Source organism: Talpa occidentalis, unplaced genomic scaffold (genome assembly GCF_014898055.3).
Source record: "Talpa occidentalis isolate TD23 unplaced genomic scaffold, MPIMG_talOcc4v2.1 talOcc4.12, whole genome shotgun sequence".
Classification (NCBI taxonomy): Eukaryota; Metazoa; Chordata; class Mammalia; order Eulipotyphla; family Talpidae; genus Talpa; species Talpa occidentalis.
In genome coordinates this window covers 8,933,893-8,951,886 of record NW_023601212.1, presented here as the reverse complement: position 1 = coordinate 8,951,886, position 17,994 = coordinate 8,933,893, and the positions used below count along the sequence as shown (strand labels likewise).

The following is a 17,994-nucleotide window of genomic DNA, read 5'->3' as shown; positions in this document are numbered from 1 at the left end:
CCCCTTCCTTGCAGCTACCCTAGAAAAATACTTATTAAGTCACGTTATCCTATGGCAGTCCCAGAAGGTACATGCCGTCTCCAGGTTACAAGGGAGAGAAACTGAGGCTCAGCTCAGCAGGCTCACCTTGGGCTCCACAACTAGTAAATGTCACAGTGAGGATTTGAACCCAGAACTCAGGTTTCCCCCCACTGTGTTCATATCACCATGATGTAAGGTGGCGATGCCTGTTTTGAGGGTAATAGCATCCAGTACGACCAGCGATAGGGGGCTTGTTAAATCGTGATCCAGCCACGCTTGGAGAGACAGTAACATTTACAGTGATGAAGCTGGGCTACCTGCGTCAGCTTAGAAAATGTCAAAGACACGTTGTCCATGGGCTAAAGGTAAATATCGGTACGATTTGTGTCTGGGGTCAATGAACTACTGGCTTCACGCCAGCTCAGGGCCACAGCCTGGCTTTGTAGACGAGGTTTTATTGTCACCCAGCTGCATCCACTTATGGACGTATCACCTGGGCCTGATTTCCAGCTGCGCCGGCAGCGGCATTGAGCAGCTTTGCCTTCGGCCGTCTGGCCAGGAACAACAAAGATGTTTACTATATGGAGCCTTCCAGAAAAAAAGTTTGCTGATTTGTGGCAAATGCAACTTCAAAAGCAAAACCACAGCAACAAAGTCTAAATATCACATTCATGATGTCAACCAAGAAAAACCTGACGATGTTCAAGTGAAATAATGGTGTTTTTCTTTGGGGGGTGTCTGAGGTTTGCACTTTGGGGAGCACCCATTCAGGCATCAGTCAGCCCAAATGGTATCCCTTTGGGTCTGTGTTCAAGGGAATGTTAAGAGGAAAAGATGGAGGGAAGAAGAATAGAATCAACCAAGAACTAGGATTGATTATAAATTACATTCTAGAGCATTAACTCTTAGTCAAGTTGGCCTTCATTGCCATAGAGTAGAAAAAGGAAAAAAAAAAATGTTTACACAGTTCGCAGAGAAGCTGTGCCCAGCTTGAAACAGGATCCTGCTAGTCAGTAAATATTAATAGATTGTAAAAAGTTAAAAGTCCAGTAAGATGGCTTCTCGGGCACAAGATGGCGTCAGCTCCATCAGCCTTAATGTCCATTTGCACAGTGGACATGTGACGTGAGCAAAGGTGGAAGATGCAGTGTGTAAGCTCCCCGGTGGGGGACGCCCCAGCTCACTCCGGGATGGGATAGGAATCGACCTCCACTGCAATATTTTCTCTCTTTCTTTGAGGGGAAGGCTGTGACTGCACCTGTCTGGGGCTTAATTTATCCACTGCAGTGCAGAGGTCACCTGGAAGCTGGACTCTCTGTTTTCTACCTTCTCTGAACCTTAGTTGTCTCACCTGTTCAATTGTTCAAAGGGCATCTGCAAACCTACCTGGGAGAGGTTCCTTTTTTTTTTTTTTTTTTTAACTTTTCCAGTAAAAATGAAAGAATTTTAACTTCCAAGTCTTTATTTGAGATGCAAAATTAATGCAACCTGGGCCTCCCCGGTGGCGCAGCGGTTGAGCACTGGGCTGCGAAGCTGCCCGCAGCCACTGCAGCGCCCGTTCGATCCCCGGCTGCTCCCCGGCCACTGGAGGAGGGTCCCGCATGGCGCGCAGACCTCTCCTGCCGCCCGCTGCTCCCCTCAGCAGTGTACTTCGGTCCTTCTGCCTGCTCTGCTCCCCGCTCTGGCTCTGGTGAATTCTCTCACCCTCCCGCGCTTCTGACTGCACCCAGTGCTTGTATAAATAAATAAATAAATAAATAAACAAATGAATAAATCTTTAAAAATAAATAAATTAATTAAATAAAATAAAAAATTAATGCAACCTATGTCAGAACATCTAATGGACAAAATTAACTGTGGGTCTGCTAGACTTAAGCGGCCTGCTCAGCCACCATCATGGTTCCCTGCAGTTCTGCATTCCTATACAAGGTCAGAACTGTCCAGTCACAGTCGTATGAGCCACACCTTGCAAGGTGCCTTTCATATCAAGCAAGAGCAGAAAGCTTGATCACTCTGAGAAGGGTATGCATCAAGAGGTATGACCAGGAACGCCTGGGGGGCTGAGGACAGATGCATAAACTTACTCCCGACTCATACATCAGGAGGTATGACCAGGAATGCCCGGTCTCGGGGGGTCAAGGACCGATATATGACAAGGGACCCCAGAAGCCGATCAGTGGAATGCCTTGCTGATAAGATTAGGACTGGGGTCTGGGGTGTAGTTTCGATGACAACACTTGGTCATCAAGCTGATAACATGGTCAGCAGACTCGTGTCCCCCAAGCCCTAGATGATATTCCTGAGTTTCACCATCCTGTTCTCCTTGTCCTCCTAACGCACATAGCTGATGCTCTGTAATATTTCTATCAATAAAAACAGCCAGGATTTTGCTTTCAGCAGCATCCTGCCTTGTGCAGCCTGCTCCATGACTCCCATGCCTTTATCAGTGTGGTGTTGCCCGACACAACAATTAACAACGTAATTCTGTTACATTAATTAACCCACTTATTAGCAATGTTAGCAATGTTTCAAATGGGGGCGCTTCTGCTGGTCCCTCAGGTCCTCGGGCCCCTGACGGCAGCTCTACTGCCCAGCGCCACCAGCCACCGTTGTCATGCAGCGGCCACGGTGCCAGTTCCCCACGGCTCACCTCTCCATCTTGGTTTTGCCACAGGAAGAGCAAATGAATTTGGCGTGTTGCCTGGTTTCAATTTTCTTTGCCATTTTCCTGGGGGAGGCACTAGAACAGGTTCTGTATTTACCCCCATCTGGACCTTGGTGTGTCTGGCAACTAGGTCAGCACCCAGTAGCCCAAGTGTTGTTTTAAGACGTGGGTCCTGGGGTCTAGCACCCCACCCCTACAGAAGGAACAGGGCTTGGGGGCTGGATCATGAATGCCCACCGTTGGGGAGGGTAGAACATTCCTCTGGTGGGAGAGGGGTTCCAGAAGCCCACAAGAGCTGTCTGGCACAGGAACAGGGACCTGGTGGGCGCTCTGAAAATAGTTGATGGAGAGGTGTGGAGAGGGGCCTGGGAAGATTCATTTAATGACCTCTCCCCTCTAAATTTTCTTTCTTCCTCCCCGATGTATCCCCATAGCCGATATGTGCCTGGCATACAGTAGGAGCTCAATAAACTTTCTCTCTCAAGGAGGCAAGGGACTAAGAGATCCAGAGGAGGGGGGCAGTTAGCAACCATGTAACTTCCATTTGCCTCCCCTCCCAAGATTCTTCAAGGATTTGGGAGGACCTGATGATAGAATTTAGGGTGTCTAAGAACTGATGGGAAAAACATAACACATCTTTATTTTCACTGACTCCTATTGATTTGTACCATTTCCTCAATTATGAATAAAGGGAACAGGACTAGTGACTCTGTCCTCAGTAGAAAACCACAGATATTTTCATATTGCATTGCTGCCAGCAGCTCGAAATACGCTGACACTCGTCACTGTCACCAGGGTTATTAGCTCTTATTATTTAATGTGGCGATAAATATAAAAATATATCACTAGGTGTTGATTATTGGCTTTGGTATAGTTCTATTCCAAAGTGTATTTTTAAAGGTGTTATCTTATGAGTATTAAAAAAAAAACTGTGGCGCAGGGGTTAAAGACAGACTGTCAAGCTATGGCCAGCCACCATAGCACAGCCAGTGTGAATTCGATCCCCACCAGCCAGGGAGCAACCCACATGGCGCAGCAACCTCTCCTGCCTCGACCGACCGCTGCTCCCCTCAGCAGTGTAGTTTGGTCAGTCTGCCTGATCTGTTCCCCGCTCTGTCTCTGGTGAATGATTTTACTCCCCCTCCTCGCACCTTTGGCCTACACCCCAAGTCTTGAATGCATAAATAAAATAAATAATTTTTTTAATTTAAAAACTGTGGTTAAAAAAAGCAACATAAAATTTACCTTTTAACCATTTTTAAGCATAAAGCACTTTCTAAGAAAAAGCATTTTAAAGTCTTCACGATCCATCTACGTTGTAGCTTGTGTCCCGATTTCTTTCCTGTTTACGACTGAACGCCATTCCCTTGTCTGGATGGACGCCTTGTGCGGATGGATGCCTTGTGCTGATCCATTCATCCAAAGCTGGATAGCTAAATTGTTTTAAAAAATTTTTCAATAAATGTATTTCATCAGAATGGACTTTCCTGTACTCTCTGCATCTGGACTTACGCATCTAAAATATGGAAGTTAGAAAAGGGCCCCCAGCTTCTCCAGGCGTCCAAAGGGGCCCAGTTAAGGCATTTGGGGTCTCTCTTCTATTTAAAAAAATCACATTTTATGACTGCGCTGGTATAAAGACGAATGTAATCCAAGCTGGATTATAGTCATGATTTCCTTCTTGGTTTTGAAAGAAAAACATTCAGGCTGGATATATCAGGTCTGGGTCCAGGTTAACTCAAAAAGCCAGGCAGGCCCCTGGGAATTTTGACAGGTAGCTGGCGGCTTCAACACAGGCCCTGCTGCTCCTCTTCCAAAGTGCTGCGACCCGCCGGCCCTTCAGAGCGCCATGGTCCCTTCCTCACGATTTCCTCCCCTGCCCCTTCCGTGTTTCCTGGAAAGCACAGGTAACTAATGATCTCACCTGAAGGCTGTGGGTACTTTCTATTAGACGGTGCGCCCCCCAGGACAGGGGTTTCGTCTCTTCTGGGGCCCTCCCCGGCATCCAGTGCGCGCTCCCGGTAGGTGCCCAAACTTGCTGAACTTGGCAGCCTGCCCGGAGGCGGGGGCGTGTCTGCGGGGCGCGGGGACTTTCCCCCTTGGGCTGAGCGTGACCTCCCTTCCTCCCTCGGGCCTACGCGGAAGGGGCGGGCACAGGCCCGCGGGGTGGAGGAGCCCGCGCGCCCGCTGCGCCGCGTCCGTGGGCACAGCCCGGGCCTTCTGCTGCGCCCCAAGAACTCCAGCGGCCTGGCCGGCGCCCCCGGGATCCCTGGTAGGTGGGGAAGGGGTGAGGCCGGTGGGGGAGGGTCGGGCCAGACCCGCAGGCCTGCAGGTAGCCGGTGCAGCCAGCCTGAGCAGGCGGCCGGTCGCCGCCCTTCGAACTTCTGACATCCGCGAGGAGGGTTCGATACTCCCCTCCCCGGGACGCGCCGGCCCCCTCCCCGACACGCTGGAGCCCTTTGCACCCCCAACACCCGGAATTCCTCCACACCCCTGATCCTCGCCAACACCCTGATTCTGTCCAACACCGCATATTCCTCAACACTCCCCACTCCCCGTGTGTCTGATTTCTTCCCAAAGCTGGGGGCTTTGCCTCGGCTCCTGGGCCTCCTGCCCCGCCCTCGCCCCCATCAGCCCCCATCCACAGCTCCTCCCCCTCGGAATCGTCACTTCTAGAAACCCTCTCTCACCGTGGGAAGTTCTACCCACCCCCACCCCCAACCGCGGGCATCTGAGATCCAGTCTCCAACCCAGCCCATTTCTTCTGTAGGAAGAATGTGCTGGAGCCCAGGAACCCCAGCAAGTGTGCCCAGTACTAACACCCACCCCACCCCCACAGCTCAGAACCTGGTGCCTCGGCCATCCTCATGGCACCTCCATTTTTTCCTTCTCCCTGTGGCTGAGGCAGTGGACTGGGGGAGGGGCACCCCAGTGTGACCCAGGTAGGCTGCAGCTCTGGGCAGGGGAGTTTGAGGGTGTGTAGATGTGTGGGGGCAAGCTCCCCAACCTGTCCGGGGAGGCCTCTGTTCCTTTTTCTGAACAAGGAACATTCATTCATTCTTCAACATTCTTCAAGAAGCATTTATGGAGCACTTGCTGTGCGCCAGGGAACACTGCCTAGCACACAGTAGGGGTCAAGTAGGGCCCTCCTGGAGCCCACAGAAAGAATGAGCAAAAATTGAATGGCCAAGTGTAAGGGCAGATACCAGTGGTTTCCCCATTGACCTGGCTTGAGGCTTCCTTAAATCCAAACCTGGGGGCCTCCCCGGTGGCGCAGCGGTTGAGCGCTGGGTTGCGAAGCTTTGCGAAGCTGCCCGCGGCCTCTGCAGCGCCTGTTCGATCCCCGGCTGCTCCCCGGCCACGGGAGGAGGGTCACACATGGCGCGCAGACCTCTCCTGCCGCCCGCTGCTCCCCTCAGCAGTGTACTTCAGTCCTTCTGCCTGCTCTGCTCCCCGCTCTGGCTCTGGTGAATTCTCTCACCCTCTCGCGCTTCTGACTGTACCCAGTGCTTGTATAAATAAGTAAATAAATCTTTAAAAAAAAAAATCCAAACCTGGGAGGGACTGCACATAGTAGGTGCTCAGTGAGTAAGTGCAGGAGCCCTGGAGCCAGGCTTCTTGGTTTCAATCCCTGCCCCTTGACTTTCCACCTGCATGACCCAGGGCAAATCCCTCTACCTCTCTGTCTCCCTTTCTCATCAGTAAACGGGCAGTCAAATGTCCTAACTCCCGGGGCTGTCATTTGCTTCACATAGTGCCTGGCATACAGCAGGTCCTTCATAAATACTTGCTGAATAAATGTCCCTAATACACACTTTTTCTGAGACAGGTTGGCCATGAATCACCTTTGATGTTTTGTAATATTTCTTAGTTAACCAAAATAGGTGAATTGTGCTCCTGGTGGGAGCAGATTAGATTTATTGACTTGTTGGGGAGAGGATGCAGAAGTAGGAAACATTTATTGAGTGTTTACCGTATACCAGGTGCTATTCTATTTGTTCGTTGATTTATTCAATTAGTATCTATTTATTTATTTATAAAGATTTATTTATGCATACAAGAACTGGGGTACAGGCCAGAGGTGTGGGGGTGAAAGGATTCACCAGAGACAGAGTGGGGAGCAGAACAGGCAGATCCACTGAAATACACTGCTGAGGGGAGCAGTGGGGAGACAGGAGAGGTCTGCTGCACCATGTGGGCAGCATCCTGGCCGGGGATCTCCACTCGTGCTGCAGTGGCTGAGGCTGCTTCATAGTGCTGAGGCTTAACCCCTTGTGCCACCAGGGAGGCCCCTGATTTATTCAACTAGTATTTATTATGCAGCTACTATGTACCAGTCCCTGGACACTCAGCTGTGAACAATGGGGTTCACTCCCTTGGGAAGCAATGGATATTCATCAAAGTAAATAAGTAAAATTGATAGTGTCAAATGGGAAAAGTTGAAAGGGGGAAAATAAAGTAAGAGTGTGTGGGAGTGGGCTGTAATTTTAAACAGGCTGCTAAGGTCAACCTTGATGGAGAGATGGCATTTGAGACCCAAAACTGGGGAGTGAACGGGCATAAGGAATCTGGGGAGAGGTGTCCCAGGCTAAGGTAGCAGCCAGTGTAAAGGCTCTGAGGCAGGCCTGGTGTGTTTGAGGAACGGGTGGCTGGAGGTGAGGTCATGCATGTCATGGGGGCCTCTAGGGTGAACTGTATTGAATGAGTCATGCCTGCAAATGCTTGATTGTTGCCTTCTGATCCCAAGCCTGTTCCTTCCTCTCCCCTCCAACATTCAGGCCTGAAGTCCAGGCCTTCTCCTTGCCTCCTTTTGCTCTTCTTCTGTCTTAAATTATCCACAAATCCAGCCACTCCCCTCCTTCCTGGAGACCATCATCATTACTCCCATGAGCCAATGAATGATCCCCTCCAGCCCCCGCACCCCCTCCCAGTCTGTCATCCCCACAGGAGCCACCCGAGGGCACCTGAATCAGCCCCACCCCTCCTGCCCACGGTCTTTCTGGGGTAAAAGCCCAGTGTTCCCCGGGGCTCCACTTCAGCCCCCAGGGCCTCCTTCCTGTCCGCCCACCACACCAGCTGCCATCCTGCCCCCGGAGGGCTGTGCCTTCTGCCCGGAGGCACTTGCCCCAAGTCTCACCTGAGCTGCTACCCTACCTCCTTCAGGTCTCAGCTCAGATGTCTCCTTCAGAGGCCTCCCTGGACCCGCAGGCTTTTCTCCAGATGCCCACTGTCCCGCGACCGCGTTGTCTTCCCGGCACATCTCATTCTCCACAGTGGGCGGATTTCTCACTGAGTACGGGTCTCCCCCCAGTAGGCTGTGCGCTCCCTGGGGGCAGGAACCTGCCCATCGAGTCTGAGGCAGCGCCTGGAGCAGCTCGAGCTCGTACAGGTGTTCAGTAGATATTTATGGGAAGAGGCCGTCCGAGAGTATAGGAGGGACTGAGTCGGGGAGAAGAGAAAGGGCGTGTTCCAGCGATGGTTAAAAAGAAGAGATCAGGGAGAGAAAACATAAACCCTGCCAGTGTGTAGTCTTTTTTTTTTTTTTTTAAAGATTTGTTTATTTATTTATTTATACAAGCACTGGGTACAGTCAGAAGCGCGGGAGGGTGAGAGAATTCACCAGAGCCAGAGCGGGGAGCAGAGCAGGCAGAAGGACCGAAGTACACTGCTGAGGGGAGCAGCGGGCGGCAGGAGAGGTCTGCGCGCCATGTGGGACCCTCCTCCGGTGGCCGGGGAGCAGCCAGGGATGGAACCGGTGCTGCAGAAGCTGCGGGCAGCTTCGCAACCCAGCGCTCAACCGCTGCACCACGGGGGAGGCCGAGTATGTAGTCTCATGCTTTATTATAGTATAATCCTGAGCCCCTGCCTGCTCCGGCCACTGTCCTAAGCTCTTCATTCAACTTTCATCGCGAATCTTGGGGACAGACTCACGTTCGTGTCCACTGCCACCTCCACGCTGGCTTTACAGTGAGGAAACAGCCGGAGAAGCGAGTCCCACCCACCGGCAAGGGGGCAAAGTAGGGGTCCACACTGCTGTGGGTGCTTTTGTGCCACCAGACTCCTACCCTTCAGGGTGGACTTTGTCCTGGAGGCCAGGGAACGTGGAGCAGAGAGAAAGGCAGGTTCCCCAGAGTTGGGGTGTAGCTAGGAGGGGCTATGAGTGGACTCGGACGCACAGAGGCCTGGCATCTGGGGAGGGGGCAAGGCTGGCGCAGTCACGGAGTCAAAGTGCGGGTCTCTGAGTGGGGAGGTGGACAGGAGTGTTATTTAGATACAGTAGCGTGTTGCTTAGTGACATGTTCTGAGAAACACGCCATCGGGCGACTCTGCATTGTGCGAGTGTCAGCACATCAGGACACAGCCGGGATGTCCAGCCACTGCCTCGACCACCCATGGCATGCTCTGTGGCGCAGCCTTGGGATCGCTGTCCTGGCTGCCTTCCTTGCTGATGGCCACAGGCCTGGTCAAGGTCACGGCCTTCAGTGGAAGAGCAAGTTGAACCCCAAGGCCGTGTTCCCACCAGCCGCTCTCGCTTGCCCTGGAGGCAACTTTCCGGGGTGGGCACAGTGCAGGGGGCGGCTTTGGCTCTGGGACAGCAGCAGGCCACACTGTTTTGTCAGTGGCTGTCTGAATTCCGAGAGAATCCAGAACACTGGGGTTTTACACAGAATCTCTTTTGTTCAGTATTGGCAACTAATTCAAAAACCATTTGCTTCTCACGTTGCTGCCAGTTGGATAGCCTGGGAGTTGGCGAACATTTTTCCCTTTTAGTATTTTATTGCCATCTAACCTGAATTCTGAAGAGGACCCAAGGCCCAAATATTGAACTTGATGAAATTTAAGAGTGAACACAGCCTGAAACGACGTGACGTCTAGCCCACTCACGCCCCGTTCCAGGCCCTTCCCTTCACATTTTATCAGCTGTGCCCTTTGTCCACTCAGAATTGGAGGGCAGTGGTCAACGAATCTGTGACGAAGGGGCAAAGAACATACGCTGGAGCAAGGAAAGCCTCTTCAGTAAAGAAAACTGAGAAAACTGGACTGCCACCTGCAGAAGAATGAAACCAGATTGCCATCTCACACCAGACACAAAAACAACTCAAAATGGCTAAAAGATCTGAATGTAAGACTGAAGCCATAAAATACATAGACAAAAACATAGGCAAAACACTCCATGACATACAACTCAGAAACATCTTTGAGGACTCATCTCCAGAAGCAAAGAAAGAGAAGGAAAAGATAAACAGCTGGGGCGACATCAAACTAAAAAGCTTCTATACAGCAAGAGAGACAATAACCAAAACAAAGACTCCCTACGGGTTGGGAGGAAGAAACCTGCACTCCATACAGGTGATAAGGGACTGATTTGAAAAGATCTAAACAGAGCTCATAGGACTCAGCAACAACAAAGCAAACAAGTCAGTTAGAAAATGGGCAGACGAGCTAAAAAGACACTTCTCCAAAGAGGAAATGCAAATGGACAGCAGGCTTATGAAGAAATGCTCAACACCACTTATCAGGGAAATGCAAATCAAAACGAGATACCACCTTACACCAGTGAGAAGGGCCCATATTAAAAAAACTGGCAACAGGGCCTCCCCTGGTGGTGCAGTGGTTGAGAGCTGGTCTGCGAGGCTGCCTGCAGCCTCTGCAGCACCGGTTAGTTCCCTGGCCAACAGGGAGGGCCCCACAAAACAAAACAAAGCAAAACAAACAAACAAAAAAACTGGCAACAACAAATGTTGGTGAGGATGTGGAGAAAAAGGAACTCTCCTGCTTTGCTGGTGGGAGTGCAAACTGGTCCAACCACTATGGAGAGCTGTGTGCAGGTTTCTCAGAACACTAAAAATGGATCTGCCTTATGGTCCAGCGATTCCACTCCTAGGAATCTACCCAAAGAACACCAAAAACACTAATTTGAAAGGAAACCTGCACCCTTGTGTTTATTGTAGCACTGTTTATAATAGCTAAGATGTGGAAACAACCCAAATGCCCAAAAATAGATGGCTGGATCAAGAAGATGTGGTATATGCACAATGGAATACTACTCAGCAATCAAAAAGGATAAACTCCTGCCATTGCAGCCACATGGATGGAGCTGGAAGGGATCGTGCAAAGTAAATAAGTCAGAAGGAAAAAGATAACTATCAGATGGTTTTCCCTATGGGAGGAATATAGAGAAACCAAACAAGAGTCAGGAAAAAGACCAGCCTCACAGGCTGGCTGCAGATCTGAGGCAAACAGCAGGGCAGGGAGGGGTCAGAGCAGGGGTGGGAAGAGCACAAGGGACTGTGGTGATGGGTGCCGTGGTGGGTGGTAGGAGAACTACAGGGACAGCCCCTGAGAAATCAAACACTGTCCCAAAACGAACAACGATGTAAGAAAATAAATGTAATTATAATGAAAAGAAACAGCAGCAAAGTTGGGGGGCACACGCCAACACATGTCTGTTTTTTCTTTTTAAGTTCCATACCCAGCTGTTCCCAGGAGCCATCAGGAGGAGGAAGGAACATTCGTTTCCAGGCCAGTGCCGTCGAGGGGGATGCTGGACCCTATTTCAGGTCATTATCTTGATAATTTCAAAGAATTGGGATTTGTGGTCACACCTGAATATAAGATCATCTTTTTTTTTTTTTTAATCTCTTTTTGTAGCTAAGAGAAAGCTCATTTAAGATACAGAAGTTCCCACCTTTGAGTCTTGGCTACTGCACGTATTTATTTATTTATTTTAAAGCTCTATTTATTTATGCATACAGCGGTGCAGGGAGTGAGAGGATTCACCAGAGACAGTGGGGAACAGAACAGGCGGATCCACTGAAACAACACACTGCTGAGGGGAGCAGCGGGGAGACAGGAGAGGTCTGCAACGCCATGTGGGTCAGCTCCCTGGCCGGGGATCAAATTCGTGCTGCAGATAGCTTCATAGTGCTAAGACTGAACCCCTTGTGCCACCAGGGAGGCCCCCTACTGCACACCTTTAGACAGGACAAGAGTGTTCTAGTTTTGCAAGCCAGTCCTCTCTTAGGGTAGAAGCCCAGGTTCTCCCCACTGTCCTTGAGGCCCCCAGGACCTGCACTGTCCCCTCCCAGCCTCCACCACCTCCTCTCTGCTCTCGCTCACCCCGCAGCCACCTGGGCCCCCTCGCCGTTCCCTGTGCGCTTGCTGGTGGAGGGCTCCATTCCCTGCCGCACGAGCTGCCAGGAAGGCTGCTCCCAGCACAGCGTGGCAGAGTTACCGCGAGGACAGCCCGTGTCTCTTACCACCCGAAGTCATCAGTGACTCCAGCCATTGCTGCCTTGTGCTGTCAATCACATAAATGCTGGCACTACAGCGAAAGGGTTACCCAAGACTGTGAACGCCAGGAGGTGGGGGTCATTGGAGACCATCTAGGGGACCGACGACCTCCCTAGGAAGGGATGAGGACCCCAGGGACGTCTAGTCACAGGGCTGCCAACTTTCCATAGGTCAATGCAACTCGATTTACGGAAATAATCCTGTAAGTGGGCTTCTCATTACCCTGGCGGGCCGTGTATTCTCGTGTTTAGGCAGAGAGCCGCTGGGGCCCGACTTCTTGGTTCAAGTCCTAGCTCTGTCACGCACCGGCTGTGCACCTCTGGGTAAGCGATTTCATCTCTCCGGCTCCCTTTTGTGGTGTGTAAATGGGGAAATGCCATTCACCCCCGAACGCCATGGGGTTAGGAATGGTGATATTGGAGAAAATTGGTGTGTGACTATTGACGCCACAAAAACTTGACCACCAATAATAGCCCGCTGGTAACCAGAAGCCTCACCAAAAATGTCAGTGAACACATTTTGTATGTGCTATGGACTGGGCTTTACAATAAAGTAAGCTAGAGAAAAGAAAATGTTCTTCAGAAAACCATGAGGAGGGCCTCCCTGGTGGCACAAGGGGTTAACACGCAACCTATGAAGCTGTCCACAGTTACTGCAGCATAAGTTCCATCCCCCGGCCATCCAGGGAGCAACCCACATGGCGCAGCAGACCTCTCCTGTCTTGCCTGCTGCTCCCCTCAGCAGTGTATTTCAGTGGATCCGCCTGTTCTGTTCCCCACTCTGTCTCTGGTGAATCCTCTCACCCCCTGCACCTCTGGACTGTACCCCAGCTCTTGTATGCATAAATAAATAAATCTTAAAAAAAAAAGAAAGAAAATCCTGAGGAAGGAAAACTGTATTTGCAGTAGAGTGCTGTATGTGTTGACAGCATGAGTTCACTAGTCTGTTTATGAGAAAATCCACGTAGAAGTGGATCCACACAGTTCAAACCAGTGTTGTTCAACGTGAACGGTGGTCGTGCCTACCTCTTGGGTGACTATGCTTTGGCGATGGGAGAAACAGATTGTGAGGTGACACATTTCGCCCAAGATCACCCTGATAGGTTATGACACTTGAAGGCAGGCAGGAAGGCGGGGAGTGGAGGGAAGGCCAGGCCACCTCCCAGAGCTGTCTCTTTCTTGTGGTAACTTGTCTCTCCTGCTTCACAGGTCTGCTCTGGTTGCCCCCAAGACACCTGGTGTGGTGAGCAGGTAGGGGACACCAGGTGCCAGGAAGGGGGGCAGTGTGGAATATGCCTCCACCACCCAGCACTTCTGCCTCTGCAGGCCACGCCCACTGGTGCCCATGGCCAGCAAGGAACCATCGCTCTCGGATGCCTTTGGCATTCTGGAGGCAGCAGGCGAGGGCAAACTCATGCATCTTAAGCACAAGCTGAAGACCCTGCGCCCGGGCTGCCCGAGGGTGGGCCTTCTGCATGCCATGGTGCTGCTGAAACTGGGGCAGGAGACGGAGGCCAGGATCTCCCTGGATGCACTGAAGATGGACTCGGTGGCCCAGTTTGTAGCCCGCCAGTGGGCTGGTGTGGACAGTGTCGAGGCCTCAGAGGAGCCCTGGGATATGTCCTGGGCCATTGCTCAGGTGTGCCACCTGCTCGCGGAGGAGAAGTTGTGCCCGGCCGCCACACGGGACCTGGCCTACCGGGCAGCCCTCCGTGTCTTCAGCTCCAGGGAAGACCACCGACTGGGGGATCTCCAGGAGGAGGCCCGGGACCGTTGCGGATGGGACATCATCAGGGACCCGGGGGGCTTCCAGCCCCTCCATTCTGATCTGGGGTGCCTTCCACCATCCTCAGCATCACCCTCCAGAACCCGCAGCCTTCCGCAGCCCATTGAGAACCTGTCAGGGTGGAGCAGAGGGGGCTCCCTGAAGTCCACAGACAGCCCCGCCTCCGTGGTTAGTGACTTGGAAATTAGCCAGTCACCCACCATGCCCTTCCTCAGCCTGCCCCTCAGCAACCCTGGGCCCAGCAAGCTGTGTGTGCAGCCCCAGCCCAGATCGGTGCCCGAGCCTGCCTGCCAGCAACCCGAGGAGATGAGCTGGCCCCCAACAGTGGAGCCTGCCAGCCCCCAGGCACCGCCAGACAGCCCACCCCCCAGGCTTCCTGAGGTGCCCCCAGATGCCAGCCTTGTGGGCCTGCCCTATCCCTCAGAAGCTCCAGAAAGGAGTCCCCACTACTCTGTGGAGTGCACAGAAGTACCTGTGGCCCCCAAATCTCTCCCCTCACCCCCCAGAAGCGCTAGGTCTGTCACGGACCAGACACCACTCCAGCTTCCTGAAGAAGACACTACTCCCCCCACGGCCCAGCCCTGCCCATCTGCTCCCTTGGCCCCCCAAACATCCCCTCCCTGCCCTTCCCCGTCAGCCCCTTCTTCAGCTCACCCAGGATCCTCGAGGCCCTGCCCTCCACCTTCCAAGGTGGAGTTGCCGGAACAGAAATTCTATAACTTTGTGGTCCTGCATGCCCGGGCCGACGAGCACGTGGCTCTGCGCGTGAAGGAGAAGCTGGAGGGTCTCGGGGTGTCGGACGGGGCCACTTTCTGCGAGGAGTTCCAGGTGCCGGGGCGCGGCGAGCTGCACTGCCTGCAGGATGCCCTCGACCACTCGGCCTTCACCATCCTGCTGCTCACCCCCAACTTCGACTGCCGCCTGAGCCTGTACCAGGTGAACCAGTCGGTGATGAGCAGCCTCAGGCGGCACGACTGGCAGGACAGCGTGATCCCCTTCCTGCCCGAGGAGACCTCCCAGGACCAGCTGAGCCCCGAAACCTCCAGCCTGCTCAACAGCATGGTGTGGCTGGATGAGAGCTCTCCAGTCTTCGGCAGGAAGGTCGCCAACACCTTCAAGTCTCAGAAGCTGCAGCTCCGCCGGGACCTCTGGAGGAAGGAGCAGGACACCCGGGCCCTGAGGGAGCAGCAGCAGCGCCTGGAGCAGGAGCGGCTGCGTGTGGGCAACCTGAGCTCCGCCTACTCCTCCTACATGCAGAGCCAGCGCGCCCTGTGGGCACAGATGGAGCAGTTCCAGGCCACCTTTGCCAATTTCATGCCCTTTGGGGCTCAGGCTGCTTCTGGGGCTCAGGTGCCCCTGGGAGGCCCGCCACCTTTTCCCACCTGGCCCAACCTGCAGCCACCACACATGCCTTCCTGGCCAACTGGCATCCCCCCGCCGCCAGCCTTCCAGGAGCCCCCCACCTTTCCGCAGCCCTCGCCTGTGCCCCCTCAGAGCCCTGGGCAGCAGCCTCTGATCATCCACCATGCCCACATGGTGCAGCTGGGACTCAACAACCACATGTGGAACCAGAGAGCGACCCCGGTGCCTGAAGACAACATTCAGGAGGCAGAATGACCGAGTCTGGGGCTGATGACCTTGGCGCCGGCCTCGGGCCTTGGAGAACACCCCATCTCCAGGGCGGGACAGCTGGTGGGGCATGGGGTCTTCTGCCACTCTCAGGACATTGCTTGGGAGACCTTCATCTCTTAGGAAGTCGTGCAAGATGGGCTTCTAGGACCTTCTGGCTTTGGAGTGGCCAGAATTGGACATGGCATTGACAGATTCTCTCTCTGGTGCCGGGGCACCAGAGGTGGCAGGCAAAGGTGGCCTGGATGGTGGTGTTGGGGGAGGGGCTGGGTATTTTAATTATAATAAATATTTATTGACTGCTGCTCCAGGGCCACTGTCCTCTGGGAGACCTCCGTGAGTTGTAGCGACAAAAACATGGCTATGTTGCCACCCCCCCTACCACCCAGCTGCATCTCTTCCCTCCTCCAAAAAAAGAAACCAGAAGGAAGAAGGTTGCTTCTCCCTTGAGTGGTGTGAGCTGGAAGTTGTGCACTTTTGTTCTTATCTCATTGGCCAGAACTGGTCACAGGACCTCTCCAACCACAAAGCAATATGGTAAATGTAATCTTTTAATGGGCCTTGGGCCTTGTTAAAAGTCCTATTTCTAACCAGGGAGAGAGGAGGATATTGGGGGACATTAGCAGTTTCTGCTGTTGCTCTTTTTTTTTGAGGAGGGATGGAGGGCGTTTACCTTGATGCCCCACCAAAGCTAGGCAAGCGTCTTCACTCTGCAGGCTCTGCTTTCTAATCCGGGTTCTTGATCTAGGTCGATCTGGGTTTATGATGCCAGGTTTCAGACCATCAGCGTCACGTGCATAGCACCCCAGGGAGTGAGCACGTGCCCTTTCAGGTGCGCCCCGCCTGGAGGGGAATCCTCTTCCTTGGGACTGCAGATCTTCTGAGAATGAAAGAACTGACATTTGCTGAACTGTCACCATTGATCAATTCTGAAAGCTTTATTAAAACATTTTAATCCTCAAAAATGACCCCCCAGGTAGGTGCTGCCATTGTTGGGTCCATTTTACAGATGGGAAAAACTGAGACCCAAAGAGGTGAATTCTTACTTCCAAAGACACACAGATGGGAAGTGAGGTGATTATAATAGGAGAAACTGGGGCCTCCCTGATGGCACAAGGGGTTAAGTCTCACCACTATGAAGCTCAGTTTCTCCTGTTATAATCGCCTCACTTCCCATCTGTGTGTCTTTGGAAGCAAAGAGGAAATGGAGGAAGAATTTTTTTAAGATTTATTTTTATTTATGCATACAAGAACTGAGGTGCAGGCCGGAGGTATGGGGGAGGGTGGTGCTGAGAGGACTCACAGTGGGGAGCAGAACAAGCAGATCAACTGAAATCCACTGCTGAGGGGAGCAGCAGGGAGACAGGAGAGGTCTGCTGCGCCAAGTGGGTCAGCTCCCCTGGCCCGGGATCAAACTCATGCCACAGTGGCTGTGGACAGCTTCATAACGCTGAGACTTAAGTCCTTGTGCCACCAGGGAAGTCCATGGAGGGAGAATTTGAGCAAACTGAGCCTGGATGCTCAAGCCCCCGGCTGGGCTTGAGTCTGTTTACTCTTTACTCCATTTTACTCCATGACTGTGAAGGGCGGACGTGGCGTGAGTCACCCAGGGCAGCCAGGTTGCTTGCACCCTTTGCTCTTTTAGTCCCTGACTTAGTTGCTATCAGGGCTCAGCTCCGTCCGCCTCCCCGCCCCCACCCCCCTGCTGAGGTGAAGTCTGGTAGACTGCTGCAAGTTAGATTCCAGGATGGGGTGTGTGGGGTGTGGATGTGGAAACGGTCTCTGAGCATTGAGGTGTTGTCCAAATACCTAGGCAGTCACGGAGAAGTGACCTTCTGCCATCTGAAGGCACCCACGCTGCCAGGACTATCTCGGACACTGGGGTACGTGCACTAGGGGTAAAGACAGCTCTGCTCTTCGCTGATAATTTATTGCCTCAATTTTTTTAGTTATATTCTTGCTCATTTTGCTTTCTTGATGGCTTCCCACCACACCCTGCCTGCCCTGAGAGCTCTGGGTGGAGCTGTCTGGGTCACTTGGGTGTTTTCAAATCCCAGCACAGGACAGGGCACATAATAAACGCTCAGTAATTGAACCCCTTTGGTGAACAGTTTCTGAGCGCCTGCTGCGTGCACGCCTGTGCTAGGTGCCAGGGGCACAGACCTCTTGCCTGCCTTCGTGGAGTTCCCTGGTCAGTGAGTAGGAAGGACATGGACTCGCCTAACCATTTACTCAGCCGCATTTACAAAGCTCCTACTGCATGCAGCCCAGTGGGTGCAGTGATGGCCGAATGGTTAGCCCCACACCCCAGGACAACTCTGTCCCATCCGTTCAGGGCTCCTGGCTCAATGATGGAGACAAAAACAGTTTTGGGTGGTCAGGTCTGTGATATGGGAAAAGTAGCCCAAGGGGGACCCCTGAGCAGCCTAGAGGGATTAAGCTTCTGGAAAGAGTAGCTAAACTGAGGTGTAAATTGGAATGAGCTATGGACTAGGAAAATTTTCCTAGAAGCGGGCACAGGCCTAGAGGGGATATCAGGCAGGGAGATGGAGCAACTTGGGGGAGGGGGCCGCAATCCCCCAGTTAGGGACTTAGTCACA

At 52.7% G+C, this 17,994-nt stretch overlaps 1 protein-coding gene across 2 annotated transcripts; it reads left to right on the top strand.

The window, feature by feature from the left end:
- Positions 1–4,878: 4,878 nt before the first annotated feature.
- TICAM1 (TIR domain containing adaptor molecule 1) lies at positions 4,879–16,349 on the top strand. Of its 2 annotated transcripts, XM_037505131.2 has the most exons (3): positions 4,879–4,958; positions 11,152–11,247; positions 13,189–16,349. In XM_037505131.2, the coding sequence occupies exon 3, from the start codon at positions 13,325–13,327 to the stop codon at positions 15,380–15,382; it is 2,058 nt and encodes a 685-aa protein (XP_037361028.1). In that variant the 5' UTR covers positions 4,879–4,958; positions 11,152–11,247; positions 13,189–13,324; the 3' UTR covers positions 15,383–16,349. The 2 variants fall into 2 exon arrangements, with proteins under 2 accessions (XP_037361028.1, XP_037361029.1); XM_037505132.2 differs by lacking the exons at positions 4,879–4,958; positions 11,152–11,247 and adding an exon at positions 11,765–12,303.
- Positions 16,350–17,994: the final 1,645 nt, after the last annotated feature.

Excerpts from the sequence above, each read along its gene's own strand:
- TICAM1 (XM_037505131.2), top strand. The coding sequence starts at position 13,325 with ATGGCCAGCAAGGAACCATCGCTCTCGGATGCCTTTGGCATTCTGGAG.